At 37.2% G+C, this 21,009-nt stretch overlaps 1 protein-coding gene across 2 annotated transcripts in view; it reads left to right on the top strand.

Annotated features, from left to right (window-relative positions):
• LOC138015036 (uncharacterized) overlaps window positions 1-21,009 on the top strand; it is a 234,725-nt gene that overhangs the window by 200,147 nt on the left and 13,569 nt on the right. For both annotated transcript variants that reach the window (XM_068861936.1, XM_068861935.1), the window contains 12 exons: window positions 315-386; window positions 637-708; window positions 1,490-1,561; window positions 2,387-2,458; window positions 2,616-2,687; window positions 3,005-3,076; window positions 4,693-5,735; window positions 8,137-8,282; window positions 8,780-8,945; window positions 12,781-12,841; window positions 13,209-13,407; window positions 13,641-13,802. In XM_068861936.1, coding sequence (XP_068718037.1) covers window positions 315-386; window positions 637-708; window positions 1,490-1,561; window positions 2,387-2,458; window positions 2,616-2,687; window positions 3,005-3,076; window positions 4,693-5,735; window positions 8,137-8,282; window positions 8,780-8,945; window positions 12,781-12,841; window positions 13,209-13,407; window positions 13,641-13,802 — 2,209 coding nt within the window. The remainder of the gene's footprint in view (window positions 1-314; window positions 387-636; window positions 709-1,489; window positions 1,562-2,386; window positions 2,459-2,615; window positions 2,688-3,004; window positions 3,077-4,692; window positions 5,736-8,136; window positions 8,283-8,779; window positions 8,946-12,780; window positions 12,842-13,208; window positions 13,408-13,640; window positions 13,803-21,009) is intronic.

Genomic DNA, 21,009 nt, shown 5'->3' with positions numbered 1-21,009 from the left:
TCATTCATCCCAGAGATCTGTTTTGAATCAGTTGATCAGCGATAATATGCCCTGTACCTTTAAAGTGTTCAAAGCACTTACATCTTCAAGTTCAAAGTCATCGCTAGCTCATGTGACTAACCCAAAAGCAATGATAAGTCAACAATGCTCCATACAATCTAAAGGAGTTTGTCACTGTCAAATGAGAACTTAGGGCATTAACATTTGGCTCACTATGCTTTCCTGTTATCGGGCAAAGTTTGGGTAACAGTAATTAGATCCAATTCTTTTCTCCCAGAGATAATTTTGTTTTTGTACTATTTTTAATTACTCAGAAAACTGACGGCAAATTTCATTGGGAAACTGAATCCTTTTGTTTTCGCTGGCTTGGAAAGCCTGCAAGTCTTGTAAGTGCTCTTACATTAAACACTCTAACCTCTATTTCAAACCAGTAATAGTGAGACCCAGAAGGTTATGTGGCCTTTCCTAGAAAGGAAGCACGTCCATGCTTTAGAGTTCGACAAAGTAAAGATTTGAATAAAAAATACCAAGTTCATAACATTAAGTGTCAAACCACCACCTCACTCCGTTGAAAATTCTTGAAGGCAAAATTCAAATGAATCGTTCACTATGTAAATGTATTATTCTTGCACGCAGAGACCTGGGAGAAAATCTTTTGAAAGAGGTTCCAAGGCAATCCTTTCTTGAATTACCAAGTCTCCGTATTCTGTAAGTATTTTATAGAACTGCCAATAAATAAACAATTGCTGCTATAGCGTAAGCTATGTGCACCGTAAAAGCATACTATAAAGGTCTCCCACAAACTGTTGCTGTCTTTGCCATGAGACATCTTGATTAAAAACCCCACAATGCGTGATATTGCAGTTTTAATATCCTAACTCTGAACTAGTCAAAAGTTATTTATTAAGCTGAGAAATTATGGGTAAAGTGGATTACTTATCTAAAGAGATAACAGAAGGTTATAATGACCTTTTTTATGGTGCAAAAGATCACCCAATGAAGTAAACATTCAATGGGGGATTACAAAATATGCGGAACGACCTGTTTGATGAGAACAAACATTGTGGCAAACAGCATAATAAACTGTTCGATCCTAACAATGCGTCTCAAATAGTTTCATATTTCTTGTTGTTGTTTATTCAAGCTTTTTTTGTTGAGCCTGTTTTATTGCTGCCAACCTCGAATAGCTATGCTAATTGTGGGTTACAAATCTTCTTATGATAAAATGTTTTAGTTGTTGTTGTTAGACCTTTGACAAGGATTATTGGTTTAGGTGCCTTTTCTTCTTCTATTAGGAAGAGAATATGAAGAGTGCCATTTTCCGAGTACGCCCATTACACTCACTCATTAATTCATGCATTCACTTATCCATTCTCAATCAATTTATTTACGATGGGTGATTTTCAGCAAACAAATATTTCCTTCCTAGAAAAAAAATTAAATATAAACTGAATTCAGTTATTGCTCTAATTACCAACATTTTTTGCAGGAGCTTGCGGTCCAATGAAATAAAAACTCTTACGAGAGGAATGTTTCATGGAAGATTTAATTTAACTTATCTGTAGGTATTCTTCCCCATAACAATAGTTGAAACATGATCATAGCACAACCGCAATGATCATGATTTTCCAACTTGTGTTTAAGGCATCAGTAATTTGCATTTTATGTCAACATAAATTAAACAGGTTGCCATGTTCACAAATACTCTACTTAAGATCGATTTGTCAGTCAGAGCTTTCAAGCTTTTTAAGAGCTCATGATAAATTTTCTATTGCATTTTTCCTTTACTACCTTTTGCACATGTTATTTCTTTTAGACTTTTCAACTCCAGACGTTGCTTTACGTGATTATGCATTGGTCTGAAGAATAGTTTTCTCAGGGAACAATAAAAAATACTAATGATCATAATGGAGGCGTTTAACCAGATAGTGGAAGATTTAAGGCATCAATAAACATTTTTATCATTAACGTAAAACCCCGTTCGAATTCGTAACGTTCAGAAACCGAAAGGCTTTTTCGTTCTTCTTAGGAATTGCAGCACGTTCATTGGGAACTCTTTTTATAGCTCATGGAATCCACAATCAACCTGCTATTATTCATTTGGCGGATATCTGAAATGCTTTGATTTTGGGCAATCAGTCCATGGAATTTGGAATTAACGTGCATGCTTTTGTATGTTTCGAACAATTAAAATGGATCCTTCTTTGAATAATTATATTCATATATTCTTCCTATGATACTTCCCATGCTTCACCGAACGAAGCTGCAATTAGCACCTGATTGCTACATTCTCTACATCTCAAAATGTGCCAACCCTGCTGATAATGTTAGCAGATTTTTTTTTTATCAAAACGCATGTATTTTCCATTTATTATTTTTTTACCAGTTACCTCCAAGACAATTTGATTCAAAGCATACCTGATAGATTATTCAGGGATTTAAGGAACTTGAAAGTCTTGTGAGTATCAATTATACTAATTTCCGAGAATCTTGCTCTAATCTTATTTAATCGGTAGGCTGTTGATAGCCCAGATAATCCAGTTGCACGGTACCTAATAATCACGATGGTTAAATGCTTTTGGATTCAAACTAAGAATGTCAAATTAATTCTGTAGATACCTGAACAATAACAAGATAAAGAGGATATCCATGTCTACATTCGAGGGACTTTCTTCTCTGAAGACAATGTATGTAACTGATGGTATGACATCAATTGTACACTCAACTTGTTAACAAACCCTTTGCACAAAACTTTGCTGGTTTACATACCACTGCCAGACCACAAGAGAAAAATGTGGGAAAACGAACAACAACATGGAAAAAGACTTTCACCGCTAAAATCCAATGTCCGTTTTAATGTGGTAAAATACAGTAAGTGTTCTCTCTCTCCCACACTGCCGTTAGGATATAACCCGAGAACAAGCTGAAACCATAGCAATGGTACTTTATAACCCATTTTTTAAAAACACATAGTTTTAATGCTTTTATATATTATAACATACAGGTATCTAGACAAGAACAAGATAACGGATTTCTCTCCCGAGACATTTCATGCACTGGCCAACTTAAGAAGATTGTAAGTGAAAAAAAATCAGCTAAGAATAAAAAATTAAGGATGTGTGATTGTCACTTCAAGCGTAGTCACGCCAATTCGTGATGTTATATCTCAATGAGTGTTTCCATGATTATTACTGTTAAGATTATTTCTTTCAATGATGCTGTTTCATTGCTGCATTTGTAATTTTCTTGCTTTTGCTTTGTGTTGTTGTGTTATCTCATCAAACAATGCATGGCTCACTCAGTCTAAAACTGAAAGATCTGAAGATCCCAAAGGTTATTGCAGCCCACCCTCATTCCAACAAAAAATTTGTTAACAAATTCTGTAGCGGTGAACTATTACATGTGGTCTCGTATTACACTGTACATGTTGTCTCGTATGGGCCATTTAACAATACCTTTTCTCGGTACTCAACTGAGTTATGATTACAATTCTTGCGTCTTATGTCCAAAGCTTACAGTGTAATCTTCACAATGGTCAACCAAATTGAAACGCCGCTCAATTACTTTATGGTTCCATATTAGATACATTTCTCCGTAACAGCATGGTTTCGACCATAACAAAATAGAGCCACAGTGTGCTTCAAATGGATAATATCTTCGGTTTGACTTCAATGAAGAAGTCAGTATAAATCTTCTCTCTGAATCGTGAACGTTTTACTGATTTGGGATGCATTGGTATGGATGGCTAAGCCACTATCTGTGTGTATCATACCCAGCAGATGCAGTATCAGTGACAAGTTCACCTGAAGATGTTGGCCTGTTTCCAAAAATATGTTTTAAAACCTCATCATATACCAAAATTACCAAGTCTCCCTCCACCCTGACAACAGAGAGCTTAGATTCTAGGACGAGAACGACTACGAGTACCAAATTTTCTCATAGAAAAACAGTGAGCGCGCGCAAACCAGCGTCATTTTGGCGGGAAAAGCGTGTTACCGTCGTCATTTTAGTACGAGGTTTTGCAATAATGTTGTCGTGCCAAAACAAGTCAACAACACCGCAGCAGTTTTGGCATTTTTCGATCAGCAAAAAGGCCCAAGTAACAGCACTAAGAACAAATGAGCAACCTATACTGCTAACAAAGAGTAAGATTGATGGTACAGGTTACAAATCTTTTTAGTATTTTTGCTAAAAAGAAACAGTCAAAACTCGTCCTCGTCCTAGAATCTAAAGGTCCCTAATGGCTTTCGGTGCTACCAGAAAGCTTTGCATGTCTTCTTTCTTTACGCAAGCAAATCACATTCAATATGGTAGAAAAGGTAATGGTTATCAAGTATTAATGAAGCTTAAACATAAAATTATGACTCTGCAATAATATTTAACAATTAGACCCGCAGCCCGCAAGGGCTACAGGTTAATAGCCCATGAGGCGAAGCCTTGGGGGCAAAGGGTCTAATTGTTTTAGTATCACCCAACTAGTCCGACAGAAAAGGCAATAATAAAGTTAGCAAATGCAAGATGAAGAAATATTTATTTGGGAAAAAAACGAAAGAAAGCGTCACACTTTTCGCTACTCGAGGACTACTACTAATAGTCCTCTAGTAGCATAGCCAATCAAAATGCAGGATTTGCATTGGTCCACTAGTTGGGTGAAAGCGAGATCTCAAATTAAAGTTTCATGTTTGTTTTCAGAAAGATGGATCATTTCACCCATTGTTGTTATGCTGTCAGGACCGTACGATCAGTAAATTGTGAAGCTCCTTCTGATGGATTTTCGAGTTGTGACGATCTAATGAAGAATGGAACTCTACAGATTTTCATATGGATTCTGGGGATCTTAGCGTTTTGTGGAAATATAATTGTAGTGGTGTGGAGGAGTTTTCTCAAAGAAGGCAATCATGTTCATTCATTCCTCTTGACAAATCTTGCTATTTCAGATTTTCTGATGGGAGTGTATTTGCTAATTATAGCCACAAAAGATGTCCAGTGGCAAGGCGAGTATTTTCGACATGACCTCTCATGGAGGAGAAGCGTTTTATGTCAATTTGCCGGTGTGTTATCCATGGTTTCAAGTGAAGTGTCTGTGGCAATGTTGACCATTATAACTGCTGATAGACTTCTATGCATTGTATTTCCATTCCGCTTCAAGAAAATATCTGCCAAGCGTGTGTATGCACTGTCTGCATTGGTGTGGACCATTGGAGTTATAATATCCACAATGCCACTAATTCAAATCCCTTACTTTACAGACGAAAACAGCAATTATGGATTTTACGGCCGCTCAGCTGTGTGTCTTCCTCTGCAGTTGTCCTCGGAAAGGCCAGCTGGGTGGGAGTACTCTGTGTCGTTTTTCATTGCACTAAATTTCATAGCATTTATGTTCATGCTTGTTGCCTACATCACTATGTTTATCACTGCAAAGCGAGTCCATTGTGCCGTCAGGTCAACAAGAGTTAGACATGAGACTTCCATGGCAGGAAAGATGATATCCATCATTTTGACAGACTTTTTTTGCTGGATGCCTGTTATTATTATCGGCATACTATCTCTCACTGGGAAGTTGTACGACCCAAAGCAGCTCGTTTATGTCTGGATAGCCGTATTTGTTCTTCCAGTGAATTCCGCAATTAATCCTATCCTTTATACATTTTCAACTATAAACACCAGGAAAAAAATGAAGCCAGTAAAAGGAACAATAAATTCACTTATCAACAAAAGATTACCTCGGTTTTCAGGTAAGTGTATCAGACGGCCTCAAGTAATTTGCCGTTCTTAGAGTGCAACAAAAGTGTAAGAAACAGAATATTTAATTTGGATCAACTGAACTTAATAAGCACGAAAGGCAGATTCCAAGACAGGAAAATAATAATTGTGATTGTATCATGCTTATTTTTGAGAGCGGCTACCTGTAAGGATTGAGAATCCGATTTCACCAACCCTTGATCAAACTTCTGATATTTCGTGTGAAGTTTCGAGGTATTCTATTTTCTTTTTGTAAATTACAAGAGTGTGAACATGCCGCTCAGGCGCAGTCGTCACAGACGATGAAAACCGTAAAATTATAGCTCCAAGGACGAGGCACTGTGGACGCCGTGAAATAATTCCAAGAATAGAGAAACTTGACAAGGACTTGCATTGACCATCCTAAAAGAAAATGGATAAAAAAGAAATTCCAAGGTCGCTGGCTGTTTTCCAAAGGAAACAAAGTGTTCTCAAAATGCCTTGGAAAATAATGTGTATTTTCAGTAACAGAAAATTGCTTCTCTTATGTAATGTTCTCTAAATTAAATCTCATTTTCTGAATCAAATTCAGAGCTATATGCGTGCAAAACTAGGGGCTCATATTTCACTTACAGAATGATGAGAACAAAACCGAATCACAAACACTTGTCACCTGATCTTCGTCACCGGTCACAAAAATCACATATTGGGTCCTATCACTAATCAAACTGACTGAAGAAAGTTCTTTGGTGGCACATTTTTTTCTATTCTGCTTCCATTTTGCACCTACATGTCACAAGTTTGCATATCAATAAGTTGTCTGGAAGCAAAAGTAGTCTGGATCCAATAAGAAGGCTCCCTTTAAATTACCATAAAAAAATAACAGTCTTGTTAACACTGCAAGGAGACAGTATTCCTGTTGTGTTGGTTTGAGTAGTAATTTTAGCACCAACAGCTAAAATCATTACGCCAGTATAGCACCATTGTAAGTCGATACTTACTAACCTGAACTTACTGTCTCGCATGTTATCATGGCCAGGCATTTTATAGGACACTTTTAGAGCATTAAATCGTGAAACTATTATTGCAGTCCAAGCATAGACGACCCTACTGATGAAGACCACTACAATCATATTTCCACAGAACGCTAAGATCCTAAGAATCCATATGTAAATCTGTAGAGTTCCGTTGGCTATTAGATAGTCACCAGTCGAAAATCCATCAGAAGGAGCTTCACAGTTTAGTTATCGTATGGTCCTGATGACACAGCAACAACGGGTGAAATGCTCCATCTTCCTTAAAACAAACACGAAACTTTAACTTTGAGATCTCCGTTTTTAGGGTCAACATACACAATGAGATTTAATTTCGGAAAATTAGATACCAGACACACCATTACGTCTCTAAAAATAGGCATTATTTTCGAGGGCCTTTCGAGATTGTAAGCAAACCTGCTTCCAGTGAATCTGGAATTTTTCTTGCATCTGACGATGGTAAATGTAAGTCCTTGTAAGGTTCATCGAAAGTATTTCATGCCATCTGCAGGCTTCGTCCTTGGGCTCTATTTTCGCAGTTTTCAAAGTCCTTGATCAGGCCTGAGCCACATTTTCAGACTCTAACGCATTACCACTCCAATTGGAAATAAGATACGAAGGAGCAAACAAAGTGACCAGCACTGATTGTTTTTATCAGGAGCACTTATGTAAAAAAAAATTCATTCAAAACGACTATCTGAAATAAATGCGTAAATAATACCTTGCACATCATCACTGCTCAGCAAATAAAAATACTCTCCCCCAGGGCTTAAAGGCTCTGCTAACGAATGTTTGGGATGGGCAGTGTTACAATCATAGGAGAGAAGAATTTGCATGCATCATTTCATTTGAACCTTCCTCAAAGGTAAAAAAAATATCGAAAGAAAGGTAACCTTTCATATTTCTAAGTGCTTTTCGATTACTATCCACTCCTTCCACATGGGCACAGCAAGCTATTAATAGACCAGTCTAACAACATTTTTAGGGCGCTTGCACATGGGGTATCATAGTTAAAATTAAGTAGGAGCAATTACTGGTATTCCGTTTTGTCGTTGTCGTTCTCTTTTGCTCTCCTTTCGTTTCTGTTCTAGACATAGGTCCTCCAGGCATCATGCAACCTTATCAGAGCTTCTTGCCAAAAATTGCAATACAGAGAAAAAAAAGCTGTAAACAGTCAAAAATAAACACTCATATGCCTCCGATGCTTGACTTGAATAACTGCATAGCTACCAGTGTGGAAAATTCGCGGAGAATTCGAAAACCTTTTATTTTCAATAACCCTACAGGCAGTAAGAATAAATAACCAGGGAGGTCTGCTTTTAGGCTTGGCTAAATCTATATATTAGTAAAATATTACTGAAACAATTAAAATGCTTTTCAGAGACAAGAGGCACAATGAATCAAAGTGAGGACGTGACTCTTTCATCCATGGTTCCCAACATATCTGATTACAGACCATCACCTGGGAAACTAAACCTCAAGATTATTGAGATTTGTCACATTTCACATAAATCTGATCAGTCAATTGTAAGTCAATGCTATGAGAACAGAGAGTGAAAATCACCCAGTGAATTATTTGAGATTTGACAACTTTTACCTTTTTACCTTTCCCACTAGTCCATTTGTCAAGAGAAACAGACTTACCAATCCAATAAGAATCGCTAAATTTTCCAAGAGAGTGGCTTCTTTCCAACGCCAATGGAGAAATTACGTTTTCCAAAAGACATGAAAGTAGATCTTAATTTCCTTCTCATCTGACTTCGAAGCTAGATGGACGAGATGAATTAATTCTTGTAAAAATATGCCAACCATCACCTAATCTCCCTCTTGTTTCTAAACACGAAAGTTCTTTACCTTGGTTACGAATATGTAAAGTTAAGCGATTCTTCTTAGCTGCATTTAGTGGAAATATGTAACACCAGTTGAGAGAAGTGCTAACACAAACGCCTTCCTTGAGTGCTACAAGTGTACTGTAGGCATTTTTATAAAATTAGCATATCACATGCAGCCGTTACTCTTTTTAGGGATATCTTACATGTTGGGTGGAAAGAGAGGTACTGGAAATATGCCTGATAAAGTATTTTGCAAAATGTAAGGAGATAGAGTGGGCTCGAGAAGTTCAAGTGTCGCAGGAGATTTCCAAGCATGGAAAGCATCCCAATCTTATGTCATATTGCTGGCACTCAGAAGGTAACTGACTTTTTTATGGAATAGGGATCACAAGAATCACAAATGTACATTTATGTGCTAAGTACCATGCGTGGCACAAAAGTAAACAGTAGTTCTTAGTAAGAAGAACCTACTGTCAAGACCACAGAATGTCAGAATTGGTCTGTGCTGAGCATGACAAGGACAATACTAGATGCTGACAAACCTGTTCGACCTTCCGAATTACTATACAGAAGACTTCACCTAATAAACAAGAAGTGATCGATAACATAAAATAAAATAGTGTGTATGTGTGTTTGCATATCATTAAAATGCGTAATTAGCAATGTAGAAATCATTCCCCAAACTACCACCTTAAGTTGCCATGAACTGCTGCCTTGAGGGAATAGTTATCTTTTATGCCAAGAGCGGCGCCTTTATATAACCTATGTGCACGAAAGACTAAAATGGGTATAATTGTGGTCGTGCACGTGGCCAGGATTCACTGAATCACAGAGACATTTATATGGGTTAATTTGGCCACTCACGTGGCGTTTATTTCAAACATCCCTTAGTGTAAACTCATAGTACTTGGTTCAGTGAATTAAGTTGAGGCAAAAAATAGCCCAATAAGAGGTAGCAAGAGCAGAGGAGGAGACAAGGGGATGGTGGAGGGCCGAAGAATGAAAAGTAACGTAAGTTTCGTTAGCTTGAGACCCTTGAGCTCTCACGATCGGCGTTGGCAGAAAAAAGGGGCGAGCGATTGCAGAGCCCACGAATTTATAGCTCACACTGTGTGTGGCGTCGATCCGGCTATTTTTCTGGGTGAAGACGTTTTGGTTTAGGCAATGCAGCATCGATATTAGACCACTCAATCTTGTTCGCTTCACTCATTTTTTCGTAGTGAGAGGAAATGAATGCATTTAAAAGAGCGCGTTCGTTTGTCTCATTCAACAAAGGCCGATATTACAACAACGGAACTAACCAATCGGAACCAGCAAGAGAAGTGTTGTGCATTTTTGAATTTGACGCAACGCGCCCATTAATCACTATTCGCAAAATGTTTTGGATTATTGTCATTTCAGTTACTCCTTCATTGCACCCATTATTATGACATACACATTATTAAGGTTACAAACGTGATCCAACGGTAACAGCCAAAAAGGGAACAATTGTTCCTTAGGAAAAGCTGAGAAAAGGACACAAAATGAGCAATAAAACGAACCGATAAAGCCTTTTGGAAAATCATGAGTAGGAACAAATGCTCTTCAAATAATGACAAAGGATTAACGTGTTATTGGTACAATTTGATTTTAAATCACAGATAAAGGACCATTTTGTTCCGTCTTTTAAAAATAACATGTTCCCATGTTATCAAAAGGAACACATTTTTAGGAACAATAGTTCCCATATAATCCATTAAGGTCCAATTTGTTACGCTCGGGATTCGCAACACGGAACAATTGGTTCCCATGTGATAGAAAGGAGCACATTTTTAGGAACAATTGTTCTCAAATCATCCATTAAGGTCCAATTTGTTAGCCTCGGGATTGGGAATTCGGAACAAGTGGTTCCCATGTTGTAGATAGGAACACATTTTTTTGGAACAATACACCTTTTGCTGTTCATTTACGCATTTACGCTTTTCGAATAAACGATTGTATGACGGTGCAATTGATTGTGCGTCTCTATGAAAATTGCATTATTGTATGTCTCTAATACGCCATTGATTGTCACACTATGAAAATTTATTTTCTATTGGTGTTAATGGTTAACCATTGCGCGAGATTGAAAGCATATTTGTTATCTTTGATTGTCCAAAGGTGCAATTGTTCATCCGTTGATACTATTGAATGTTAATTCATATGCAAATGGCGTTATTGAAAGTTCTTTTGCGTTATTGAAGTTCATGCAAGTGCTAATGAACGTAGTTTCGACTGTTGACGTAAATGGATGTATCTTTTGCGTAAATGAACAGCAAAAGGTGTAGTTTCCATCCATTTAGGTCTAATTTGTTCTGCTCGGCATTAGGAATTCGGAACAATTGGTTCCCTTTTTAACAATGAAGGACCATTTGCTTCGTATCTTTATAAAAAGCACGTTCCCATGTTATCAAATAGAACACATTTTTAGGAACAATAGTTCCCAAATCTTCCATTAAGGACCAATTTGTTCCGCTCGGGATTCGGAAATCGGAACAATTGGTTCCCCTTTTAGCAATAAAGGACCATTTTATTCCCAAGTAGTATGAAAGCTAGTTCCGATTTCATCAAAAGGAACACAAAAAAGAGGAACAATCTGTTCTCGTTTTTTAAGAGGGGACCGTTCCAAAATCAAGAGAAGGAACGCCTCTGGAAAAAAAAATGTGCTCAAACACATCGTTAGTTAAAAATAAAGAGGTCAAAAACAAAAAGCGACTAAAATATCACTTTGTAGAACAAAAGCGAATACCGAAATTTTGCTGACGAAATGGAACACTCAACTGGAAAAAGGAAACAAAATTGAAATTTGGGAAATGTTATAGAAGAACACGAAGTTTGAATTTTAAAATACAACACATTAAGATACTAGAGTGAAACACTTGTTAAAGTTAAATTACTTAAAATAGATACTATGCTTATTTAGGTGTATCTCAAGTGAAGCTATGAACCTCACAGTTATGAATGCAATTTTAGCAATTGCGTTGACAAGCCTGAAAAATTCAGGTCTTCATCAGGGTTTGAACCCCTGACCTCCTGATGCAGGTTGGATGCTCTAACCAACTGTGGTATGAAGCCACTGACGTGGGGAGCTGGTCATTTGTGGTTTCAATGAAATGATATATGAAATGAACTGCAAATATGAAATCAAGTGAGGCTATCATCCTCGCACCAGAATCACGAGGTCACCTGCTCAAACCCCATTGAAGTCCTGAATTTTTCAGGCCTCTCTACACAATTGCTAAAGTTGCATTCATAACTATGAGGATCATAGCTTGACTTGATTTCATACCCACAGTTCAATATACACTTCGCGGGAACATTTGAACCCACCAGCTCCCCAGGTCAGTGGCTTCATAGCTCAGTTGGTTAGAGCGCCACACCGGTATCACAAGGTCACAGGCTCAAACCCCGTGAAAGTCCTGAAGTTTTCAGGCTTCTCGACACAATTGCAATTTCATTCGTTAAATTATCTATCGTCTTGTGAAACTTCATGGTCATAAACCTCGATAGAATATTACAAGATGCACCTCGCCACGCCACTATAACCAATATTCTGCTGTTGCTGTTCATGAGAAATGCTTGAATAAAAATTGACCAAATTGAAACAGCGTAGCTGCGGATTTAAAATCAAGCTTTTTAGGGTTCCAGAGATCAAAGACTGTCGACTTTTCTAAACCAAATTAGCAATATATCACATAAGCATGTGCCAGCGTGTACTATATCTGCCGCAGAAGAAAACAGTTACCAAAAGTAAGGTTAAGCTTAATTATATTAGGTTTAAAGAAATCTATAAAAACTGTGAAAGACCTTCTCTACCCTATTAGTAGAGAAAAAATTTTAAAAAAACAAAATCCATGTTACTTGAGACTATTATCAGAAGTCCTTCAACCGAGACACTGCACACTTTAAAACAATTGGAAAGATATAAACTTGCTAATTAATCCGAGCAAAGTTTTTTAAAGCCGTTTAAAAGCGATTCTGTAAAATAAAATGTTTCATGCAATTCTCAATGTGATGTTTGGGAATGATGCTCAACTTGGCGTACTCCGATTAATACCAACGATTTTACAAACGTCATTTTACATAATACACAATATAATTTTACACAAAAAACACAAGCTCAGTTGGTGACTGGATTTTTTTTCTTATTGGAATTTCCACTTTTTTTTCTTTAGTCGATGCACTGAATTTAGACTTGCAAGCAGTCAAGTTGGCACCTTTGAAAAAGAGTGGACTGTAAGTGCTCCTAAATATCCAAATTGCTTTTGCTGAGTGACATATTTTGCTCTTTATGCCAAACCACTTGATGGACACTTAGAAACCATTATTTTATTTACCTTTTCCAACCAAGATAACACTGACTAACTGAACGTTTGAGTGTTTGTGAAAAAGGAGGCCCATCTCTTAATGCCTCTTGACTCAGATGGTAAAATCTCCAAACAATCTCGATTTTCGTTGGATTATCTGCCACCTTACACTAGGAAGCTATGGAATCTCTGAAATGTCCACGAGGATGCCTGGGGTAAGGGTTACGTTTGCAAAATGTTGAAGAATAAAGCATTTATTTACAAATTACAAAAAATTGTTTTTCTCTGTTTTTCAGTTTGATTTGTTTCACTTTTGTGTCAAGTACAACACTAGAGGAATTTTGGAAGGAAAGTTCAATGATGTGTGATGCAGGCTTACATGAACTCTTGAGGGTCATGATTGATATAATCAAAGCCATCGAACATCTCCACAAGATAGGAATCTGTCACAATGATATCAATCCATCTAACGTGCTTATTTCTTTTAGTGAAGGGGTAAGCGCCAGTCACAGTGTTATGTCGTTCAGATCAATTTAAAGAGAATCAAACACAAAACTTGCCTGCAAAAAAGCATTTCTTGTCAAGATTACTTTGCCTTTTGAGTCCCTGAAAATGTTTGTATGATTTTTACAAGGTATCCTATAACACTTCAGGGCTACAATCCTTATTAACAGCCTTGCGAATTTTGGGCTGTCATTAAAATAAATTCCTTTTTCCCATCGTTTTAGAGCAAACCTCTAGCTGGGGTTCTTGGCAATTTTGGGAAAGCATTTTCCCTCAAATCCAATGACAACTGGTGGTTGATGACCAGAGAGGACCTCAAGCAATTCGGAAACATTATGGAATTGGTTATCACTCACTTCTCGCCAGGTGAAACAGTTAAAGCAAAGGTAAATTGCCATTTTACTGGTGGCTGTCGTTTTGTCAAGCAAACGGTTACTTGTGTGAAACTGACGAATAAATAGAATTGTCCCCAAAAGTATGTCACAAAAGAATTTCTATATATAAAAAAAAATTGTAATCTGAGTGGCATGAAACCATATCTCATTTGCAAACTGGTAGCAATGTGAACCTTAATCTTCCAAAAAACTCAAACTAAGTAAACGTTAAGTGTATTGTAACTCCTCTATCTGGTTTCTATTACTCATGACCAAGATTACAATGTAAACGCAAAAACTGCAACAATATGAGGGCCTTGAACATAACATGACACTACATAATTGTTTATTCATTGATTGAAAAAAAAAAATTGACATAGAGGTTATCCCTCTCTAGTTTGTCTCCCAAGACAAACACAAAACTGTACCAAATCCCTCGTCGCAAAATAGAACTAAAAAGTCGGTAGTATATAAGTGATTTTGGAGATTACAGAGGACACAGGGACAATTATGGCACTACCATAACTACCATAACGAAACTATACAATACATTTTACTAACAAACTTCAATTTAGCCTGGATTAAAACATACGCTCAAACAAATTTCTAGGAAAATTTTGTTAAATCAAGTCATCTTTTACAATTATCGAGACACTCCTACAATAAAACATTAAAATACAAATAAGCTCGAACGATTTTGACCTGATTGCTACGAAATTCTGCGATTGCTATAAATTTCATTTTCATCCCTACAAAAAAAGTCATGTAGTATCTTTTCAGTGAGTGTAAAATAAAATGAAAAAGCTTTGAAAAATTTTCCATCTGTGGTGACAGGCTTTATGTTTTTTCTTGAACAAAGTAACCAAACTCAATATATCATTTTAAAAAAAATTGTTAAACCGTCACTTCTGTGAGTTGTAGGTTGAGTTAAAATGCATTTAATGTGTTTATCAGCGCAGTTTGTTTATTGTTAAGGACAGCTTAGTTGTTTTAATGAACAGATTTAATACCACAGCTTGTCACATTTACAAAAAACATTGTTTTTGTTCCGACCTAATAAATTTCATATTCAAATGTCTCATAAAATCAAGTCCTGTCGGTGTTGAAGACGTGCAACAAACGCGATCAAATTCTTTGAATTTATTATGATGAATTTGCAATGCCTCATCACGTCTTTCCTTGCTTTTGAAGGGATCTAGGATGCTCTAGTTATGCATTTAAGAGTTTTTGTAACAGGAACTCCTCAACTCATCTCATGTTGCTTAAAGTCCGGGCAAAGTCTGAAGATGTACTGAATTTTGTAATTGGGAAGTTATTTTTGAAGTATTCAAAAACCTTGTTCATTTTTTGAAATGTAAAGGAATAACAACTAAATAGCAGCTCACAAAGAATATTTGCCCCATTCCAACAATATTGCTCTGTGACCTGTCAATTCCGGTTTTGCGATTTACTTGTGCAGCCAAAAGTACAATACAAAATCTTTTTCACTGATGGTAACTTTGTATATTTGTAATTCAAAATTTACGTTCTTTTCGTTTTCGCAAATTATATTGCTGATGGCAAAACACTTTATTCTCGATCGACCCTCCTGAAAACTTCTGCTCTCCCTAAAAACTGTATATCAATATTTATTTACTTTTGCATCATTATGTTTTCTGAATAAAGCAGGCTACCAAAATCTGTACCTTGCTTCGTTCGCATTTTTGAGCGTTGAAATATAATTTTTGGTCCTATGTTTCTGGTACAAACTGGTAAATTTCGATGTCTCCCATCCAGATACTAACCCACCAGACAGTATTAAAAAGCTGTCAGACGCTCAGATTGCACTTTTAGCCTTGTAATGAAAAAGAAGTTGTAAGGGAACTTAAAAATGATCAACATGTCGGCCTTGAAGTTAATGTTTTTAGATTCCCTTTTATTTTCTGCAGTCTTTCTGGGTTTAGTATTTTGCTAATAACCACATGACTTCTCAGGGGGCTACTTACCTGAGACATCTACCATGGCACCGTAATAATGTATGGTACCAGAACAATATCGTGTACTATTATAACAATAGAGTTTATGTTCGCGGGCATAAATATGTTTTGGGCCCGACTCAGACTCATTTTAAAATTAAATGAGTCTGAGAAGGGCCCAAAACATATTTATGCCCAAGAACATAAACTCTGTTACTATTAATATCACTTTGGAGGGCATTGAGAAAATAAAAACTGAAAAAATGACAACAGAACAGTCTGAACAATCACGCGAGCATTTACAAGTTGAATGGCTTCTATTTTTCCCTGAATGAAAATTCACAATAGCTGGCTAGAAATTACGAAATCTTGCCATTCGACTCTCAAAAATTATAGAAGACATGAAAGGAAAGTTCGACAAAGCTTATTTGTAAGTGTTGAAATTAATAGTACAATTGCTAAAGTGACAGTTTGGCATAATTGGTTGAACAGAGTGCGTTTGCCTTGAAGCGGCAAAACTTACATGCACTTCGCCACCGGCCATGGAGCTACTACACGCGGTATTTAGAAGCTTCTTTTGAAAGAAACGGACGACTAAGAATGTCCGAGCAAGCACGTTTCTGTGAGAAGACGGCGAATTTACAATTTCTTCGTTGTTTACTGCGTTTTCAGCCATGGTTTGGGCATGAAAATGGCACTATCATTTCTTTCACCAACGCAGCAAGACGCGACGGCGCGAACATTCTATGGCTTCTCGATTTTGATTGGCTCCTTAAATCGTACGACTGTTTGATTTTCACTTTTCATTGGTTTATTTCAGCGGGCTAAATTTAGCCCGACAAATTCTCCATTTTAGCCCGAAAAATGAGCCACAATGCTCGACAAAGTGATAATAATAGAGCTATATATTACGAAGACAGCTTGAATCTTCTGGAAGAAAAAAATCCAGCTAAGTTGACGTGTGGAATAAGGTGCTGTGTTACTGCTCAGCCACACGTACGCAATGCGTGTCTATTTTTAAAACGTTAGTCTCAGACAAACACTTTTGGACATTGATAAATGTTTAAAAGTTCCCTTTCTTTCTATAGTTTCTTTAACAATAGCTACATGCAGTCATAGACTGCCAATTTATAGAAGTTGTGTAGGCCTGTGACTCCTTGCTACTTACGACTTTAAAGTGTATTTATTTGAAGTGTAGATTAGAGATGAATGACCGAAGTGATCCTCGCACTTATCTGGACAATTTCAGCAATTCTCTTACAGACAAAGAAAAAAATTCAGGTGGCTTTCAGGTGTCTAAAGAGACAATTGCTTATACGTTGTCCTGGTCGAACATTGCACCAGCCTCGCTGAGGTCATGGTTTCCAATCCCGTTGAAGCCACCTGACTTTTTCAGGTGTCTATAAGAGACTTTTGCTTAAATTGTCCAGCTAAGTATCAGGATCACTTCACTCTTTCGTTGATATGGTAAACTTGCTGATTGTAACTAGGGTTTTTCCAATCGAAACTTGTGCCATACTCACATACTCACTGGCATCTTGTCCACGCCCACATGACTCTTCCTCATTAACTGAACGCCATGTTGTTGTGGACGACGACAAATCACAAGCGGATACTCCTGAACTCCCAGAGACATCCAGCAAGGAAACGGAACATCTTATCAAACCTATCTCCCCTCACTCTCTTGACGACCTAAGGACTGAGTTAGCCAAACTTTGGAGCTGTATGCAATCGAAGCAAAATGCACATAACTCGAAGACTTTGCAAGAACTTGATGCTGTGAAGAACAACAATCACACCTTACAACAAGAATTATAGTTCATCACACCGAGCTACTGAAAGAATTAAAAGCTATTCGAGAGAAAGAAATTCATTGAAACTAGCACTTCAAATAGTCTCCAAAGACGTGTATCACAATTCATTTGCCATGCAACCTGATAACTCTCGCATCGACACGGAGTTCCAGGCCAATGCTCAAGATTTTGTTTTGGTTGGAAATAAAAAGAAGACAGGTGACCAACAAAACCAGCCTTCAACAGAGACAAACGCGGATGGGAAATATTCACAATCCAAGACGTCGTCACCATGCCAATCAAATACAGAATGAACACAAAGAAACTCAGGTGATGGCCGAAGTACTCAACGCAAGCAAAGAGAGGTTTTCTTGGTTGGTGATTCCATCCTAAAGAACATGCAAGGAAGGAAAATGTCAAGTAGTGCTAAAGTCGAGATTTTCTCTCTTCCAAGATGTTCCACACAGGACATGAGAGATCACATTAACGGCTCTTAGTGTCACAACTGTGTGTGAGCTACTAAGTCAGCTTGACGAAAAAAAAGCCATGGGATTGGACGGAGTTCCTTGTAAACGTCCAGTTCCATTCTCGCACCATCATTAACGAAAATATTTAATAGCTGTATTGAAACGGAAACCTTTCCAGAAGAATGGAAAAGGTGACTCCTATTCTTAAGAAAGGAACAAAATCTGACCTAAATAACTATAGACCAATTTCTGTATTGCCAATTGCCTCAAAGCTTTTCGAGAAAATTATTTATCAACAACTCTACGATTACCTAGATAAAAACAAACTCTTAAATACTTATCAATCCGGGTTTCGATCGCTCCATAGCAATATGACTGCGCTACTTGAAAAAACTAGCAACTGGTCTATTAATATAGATAACGGCCTTTTAAATGGTGTGGTATATATCGACCTTAAAAAGGCTTTTGACACTATTGACCATGCAATATTGTTGCATAAACTTGCAAACTATGGACTTGATCTGGGTTCCCTACGATTCTTTGCCTCCTACCTAGGTAACAGGAGCCAGAAATGTTATGTAAATGGCGTATTGTCCAGTGCAAGCAAACTAAGATGCGGTGTCCCACAGGGTAGTATTCTTGGTCCTCTGTTCTTCTTAATCTATATAAGCGATCTTCCAAACTGCCTTAATACAGCATGCACTAAAATGTTTGCAGATGACACAAATATTACCATTTCTGGTTCCTCTCTAGCTGACCTTGAACAAAAGACTAAACTCAGAACTACTGAACCTTCACTGTTGGCTAACAGCCAATAAGCTTAGTCTTAAAGTTGCGAAAACCGAGTTTGTGGTTATTGGCTATCGCCAGCAGCTTCTTGCGGAAAGCCATACAGAAATAAACATCAAACTAGAAGACCAAGTTATCAGCAAAGTTGATCACACAAAATCATTAGGTCTCATTATTGACAATCGGCTTTCCTGGTCTAATCATGTTAACGATTTGTGTAAGAAGGCAACTTCGGCTATAGGTGCCCTCAACCCTTAAACGTATCAGGCCCCGAATCTCCCAATCTACCACGGTACTAATCTATAACTCCTTAATTCAACCTCACTTCGATTACTGTAGCCTCGTTTGGGATGGCTTAAGTGATCAACTCAGCGACAAATTACAAAAGTTACAGAACCGTGCAGCTACAGTAATTTTAAAGGCCAACTATGGGACTAGCTCGAGCCTGCTTCTTGACATACTCAAATGGGAAAAATTAGTCATTAGGAGAAAGAAGCATAAAGCATTTATGATGTTTAAATCTATGAATGAACAAGCTCCAACGTACTTGCAGAACCTATTTCACGAACGAAGAACAAACTATGATTTGCGTAATTCCTTTCATAAGTTGACATTGCCCAGACCGCATACTAACTACTTGAAACGAAGTTTCAGTTACAGCAGTGATTTGTTGTGGAATTCTTCACCCGAAAATGTGAGAGCAATCAAATCAGTCAAGAAATTTAAAGAACAAGTCAATCATCTATTGGAGTCCTCGGACTCACACTCGGCGGTCTTGTAAAACAGTATGTCGATAGTTAGTCTAATTAATTGCAATTAGATTTTACTTAATTGTTACTAAAGATTTTACCGAGTTTTCAAATAAAGATCCATCTATCTTTGTTTACAGTGAGACTGTGTGTATTTTTGGTGATACAAATTCATTGTTGACAATAAAAATCTGATATCACTTAACAAGTCTCCGAATCGATTAGGTTGCAATCACCTTGTTGATTGACCCCGGTGAGAGGAACTGGATATCTGCACACGTGACATTTCAGCTAGGCTTTCCAGCAGCAGCAGTGATATTCCTAGGTGGTTGTACTTCCTGCCAAGCAGTAGATTAGCTGGCACTGATTTGGCAGGAGGGGCTTCGACACTAGTTTAAATATGTGGCACCTTTCACAATGCTATTGTGTGTTGGATTTGTTTCATAAAACATCACTGGCTTTTCTAAGGACTGTTAGCGACTCGCAGAACTCTGATGTCAAAAGGTACAAATTCAATTTACCGCTTACTCCTCAGCACATATGAAATGTTTTTGATGAGGTTGATGGTCATCTTTGAGTCATAGCTCAATAATGTTTGAAGAGAGTTTTTCAAAACAGGAAAGGCTAAACTTCGAAAAAATTCTCTATCATGGGTAAACAGTAGAATTCGAAAATTGACGAATAGGCACTAATTAAGGCAATGAGAAACGCTGAGGCGAATGACTGGTCATCCAAATTGAAAAGCATGACAGGTTAATCCAATCAATCCAAGGTAATTGATCATATTATGAACAAACAGTAAAAATAAGTGTTTGAAGACTCTGAAAAAGCTGTCACCTTAAATTCTTTCTTTTCAACAATTGGTAATGCCAAATCTTTCGAATCAAGTAAGGTTGATATTCATCCTACTTTTCACAGAATTACCACCTTAATAGGAGATATTTTTTTGGGTGACAAAGCTTTCAAAGATAAATTTAAGCTCATTAATACGAACAAATGACATGGGGCAGACAATTTGTTAGCAAGGGAGAGGAAATTAGTGGCTAAAGTTATGCAGTGGGTTCTTATTCATCACAATGAAAATTTGGAAAAGTTAAGGTTATATGGAAAAACAGTAGCAAAGAGGACTGTTCGAATTATAGACCAATATCTCTCCTTTCTATTTCTAGTAAAATCACTGAATCGCTAGTAACATAGATCCTCACCTGGGAAAAGTACTTCATAAAAATCAGTAGGGGTAAAAGAAAGGTTTATCCACTGAATCTTTCCTATTATATTTAAGCGAAATTTAGAAGTTAAATATTGATGATGAGAAGGTTGTCTGTAATCTTTATTGACTTTCGCAAAGCTTTCAATCCAGTGGATCACAGAGTTTTGTATTATAAACTACAAGCATTTGGCTTCAATGGAGACCCTCTAGCTACCTTAAAAACCGTCATCAAATTGTCGAGATAAACAGGATAAAA

The sequence above is a fragment of the Montipora capricornis genome, chromosome 9 (genome assembly GCF_036669925.1).
Source record: "Montipora capricornis isolate CH-2021 chromosome 9, ASM3666992v2, whole genome shotgun sequence".
Classification (NCBI taxonomy): Eukaryota; Metazoa; Cnidaria; class Anthozoa; order Scleractinia; family Acroporidae; genus Montipora; species Montipora capricornis.
Note: the sequence above shows the minus strand (reverse complement) of the source record. Positions and strands in the feature narration are given on the sequence as shown.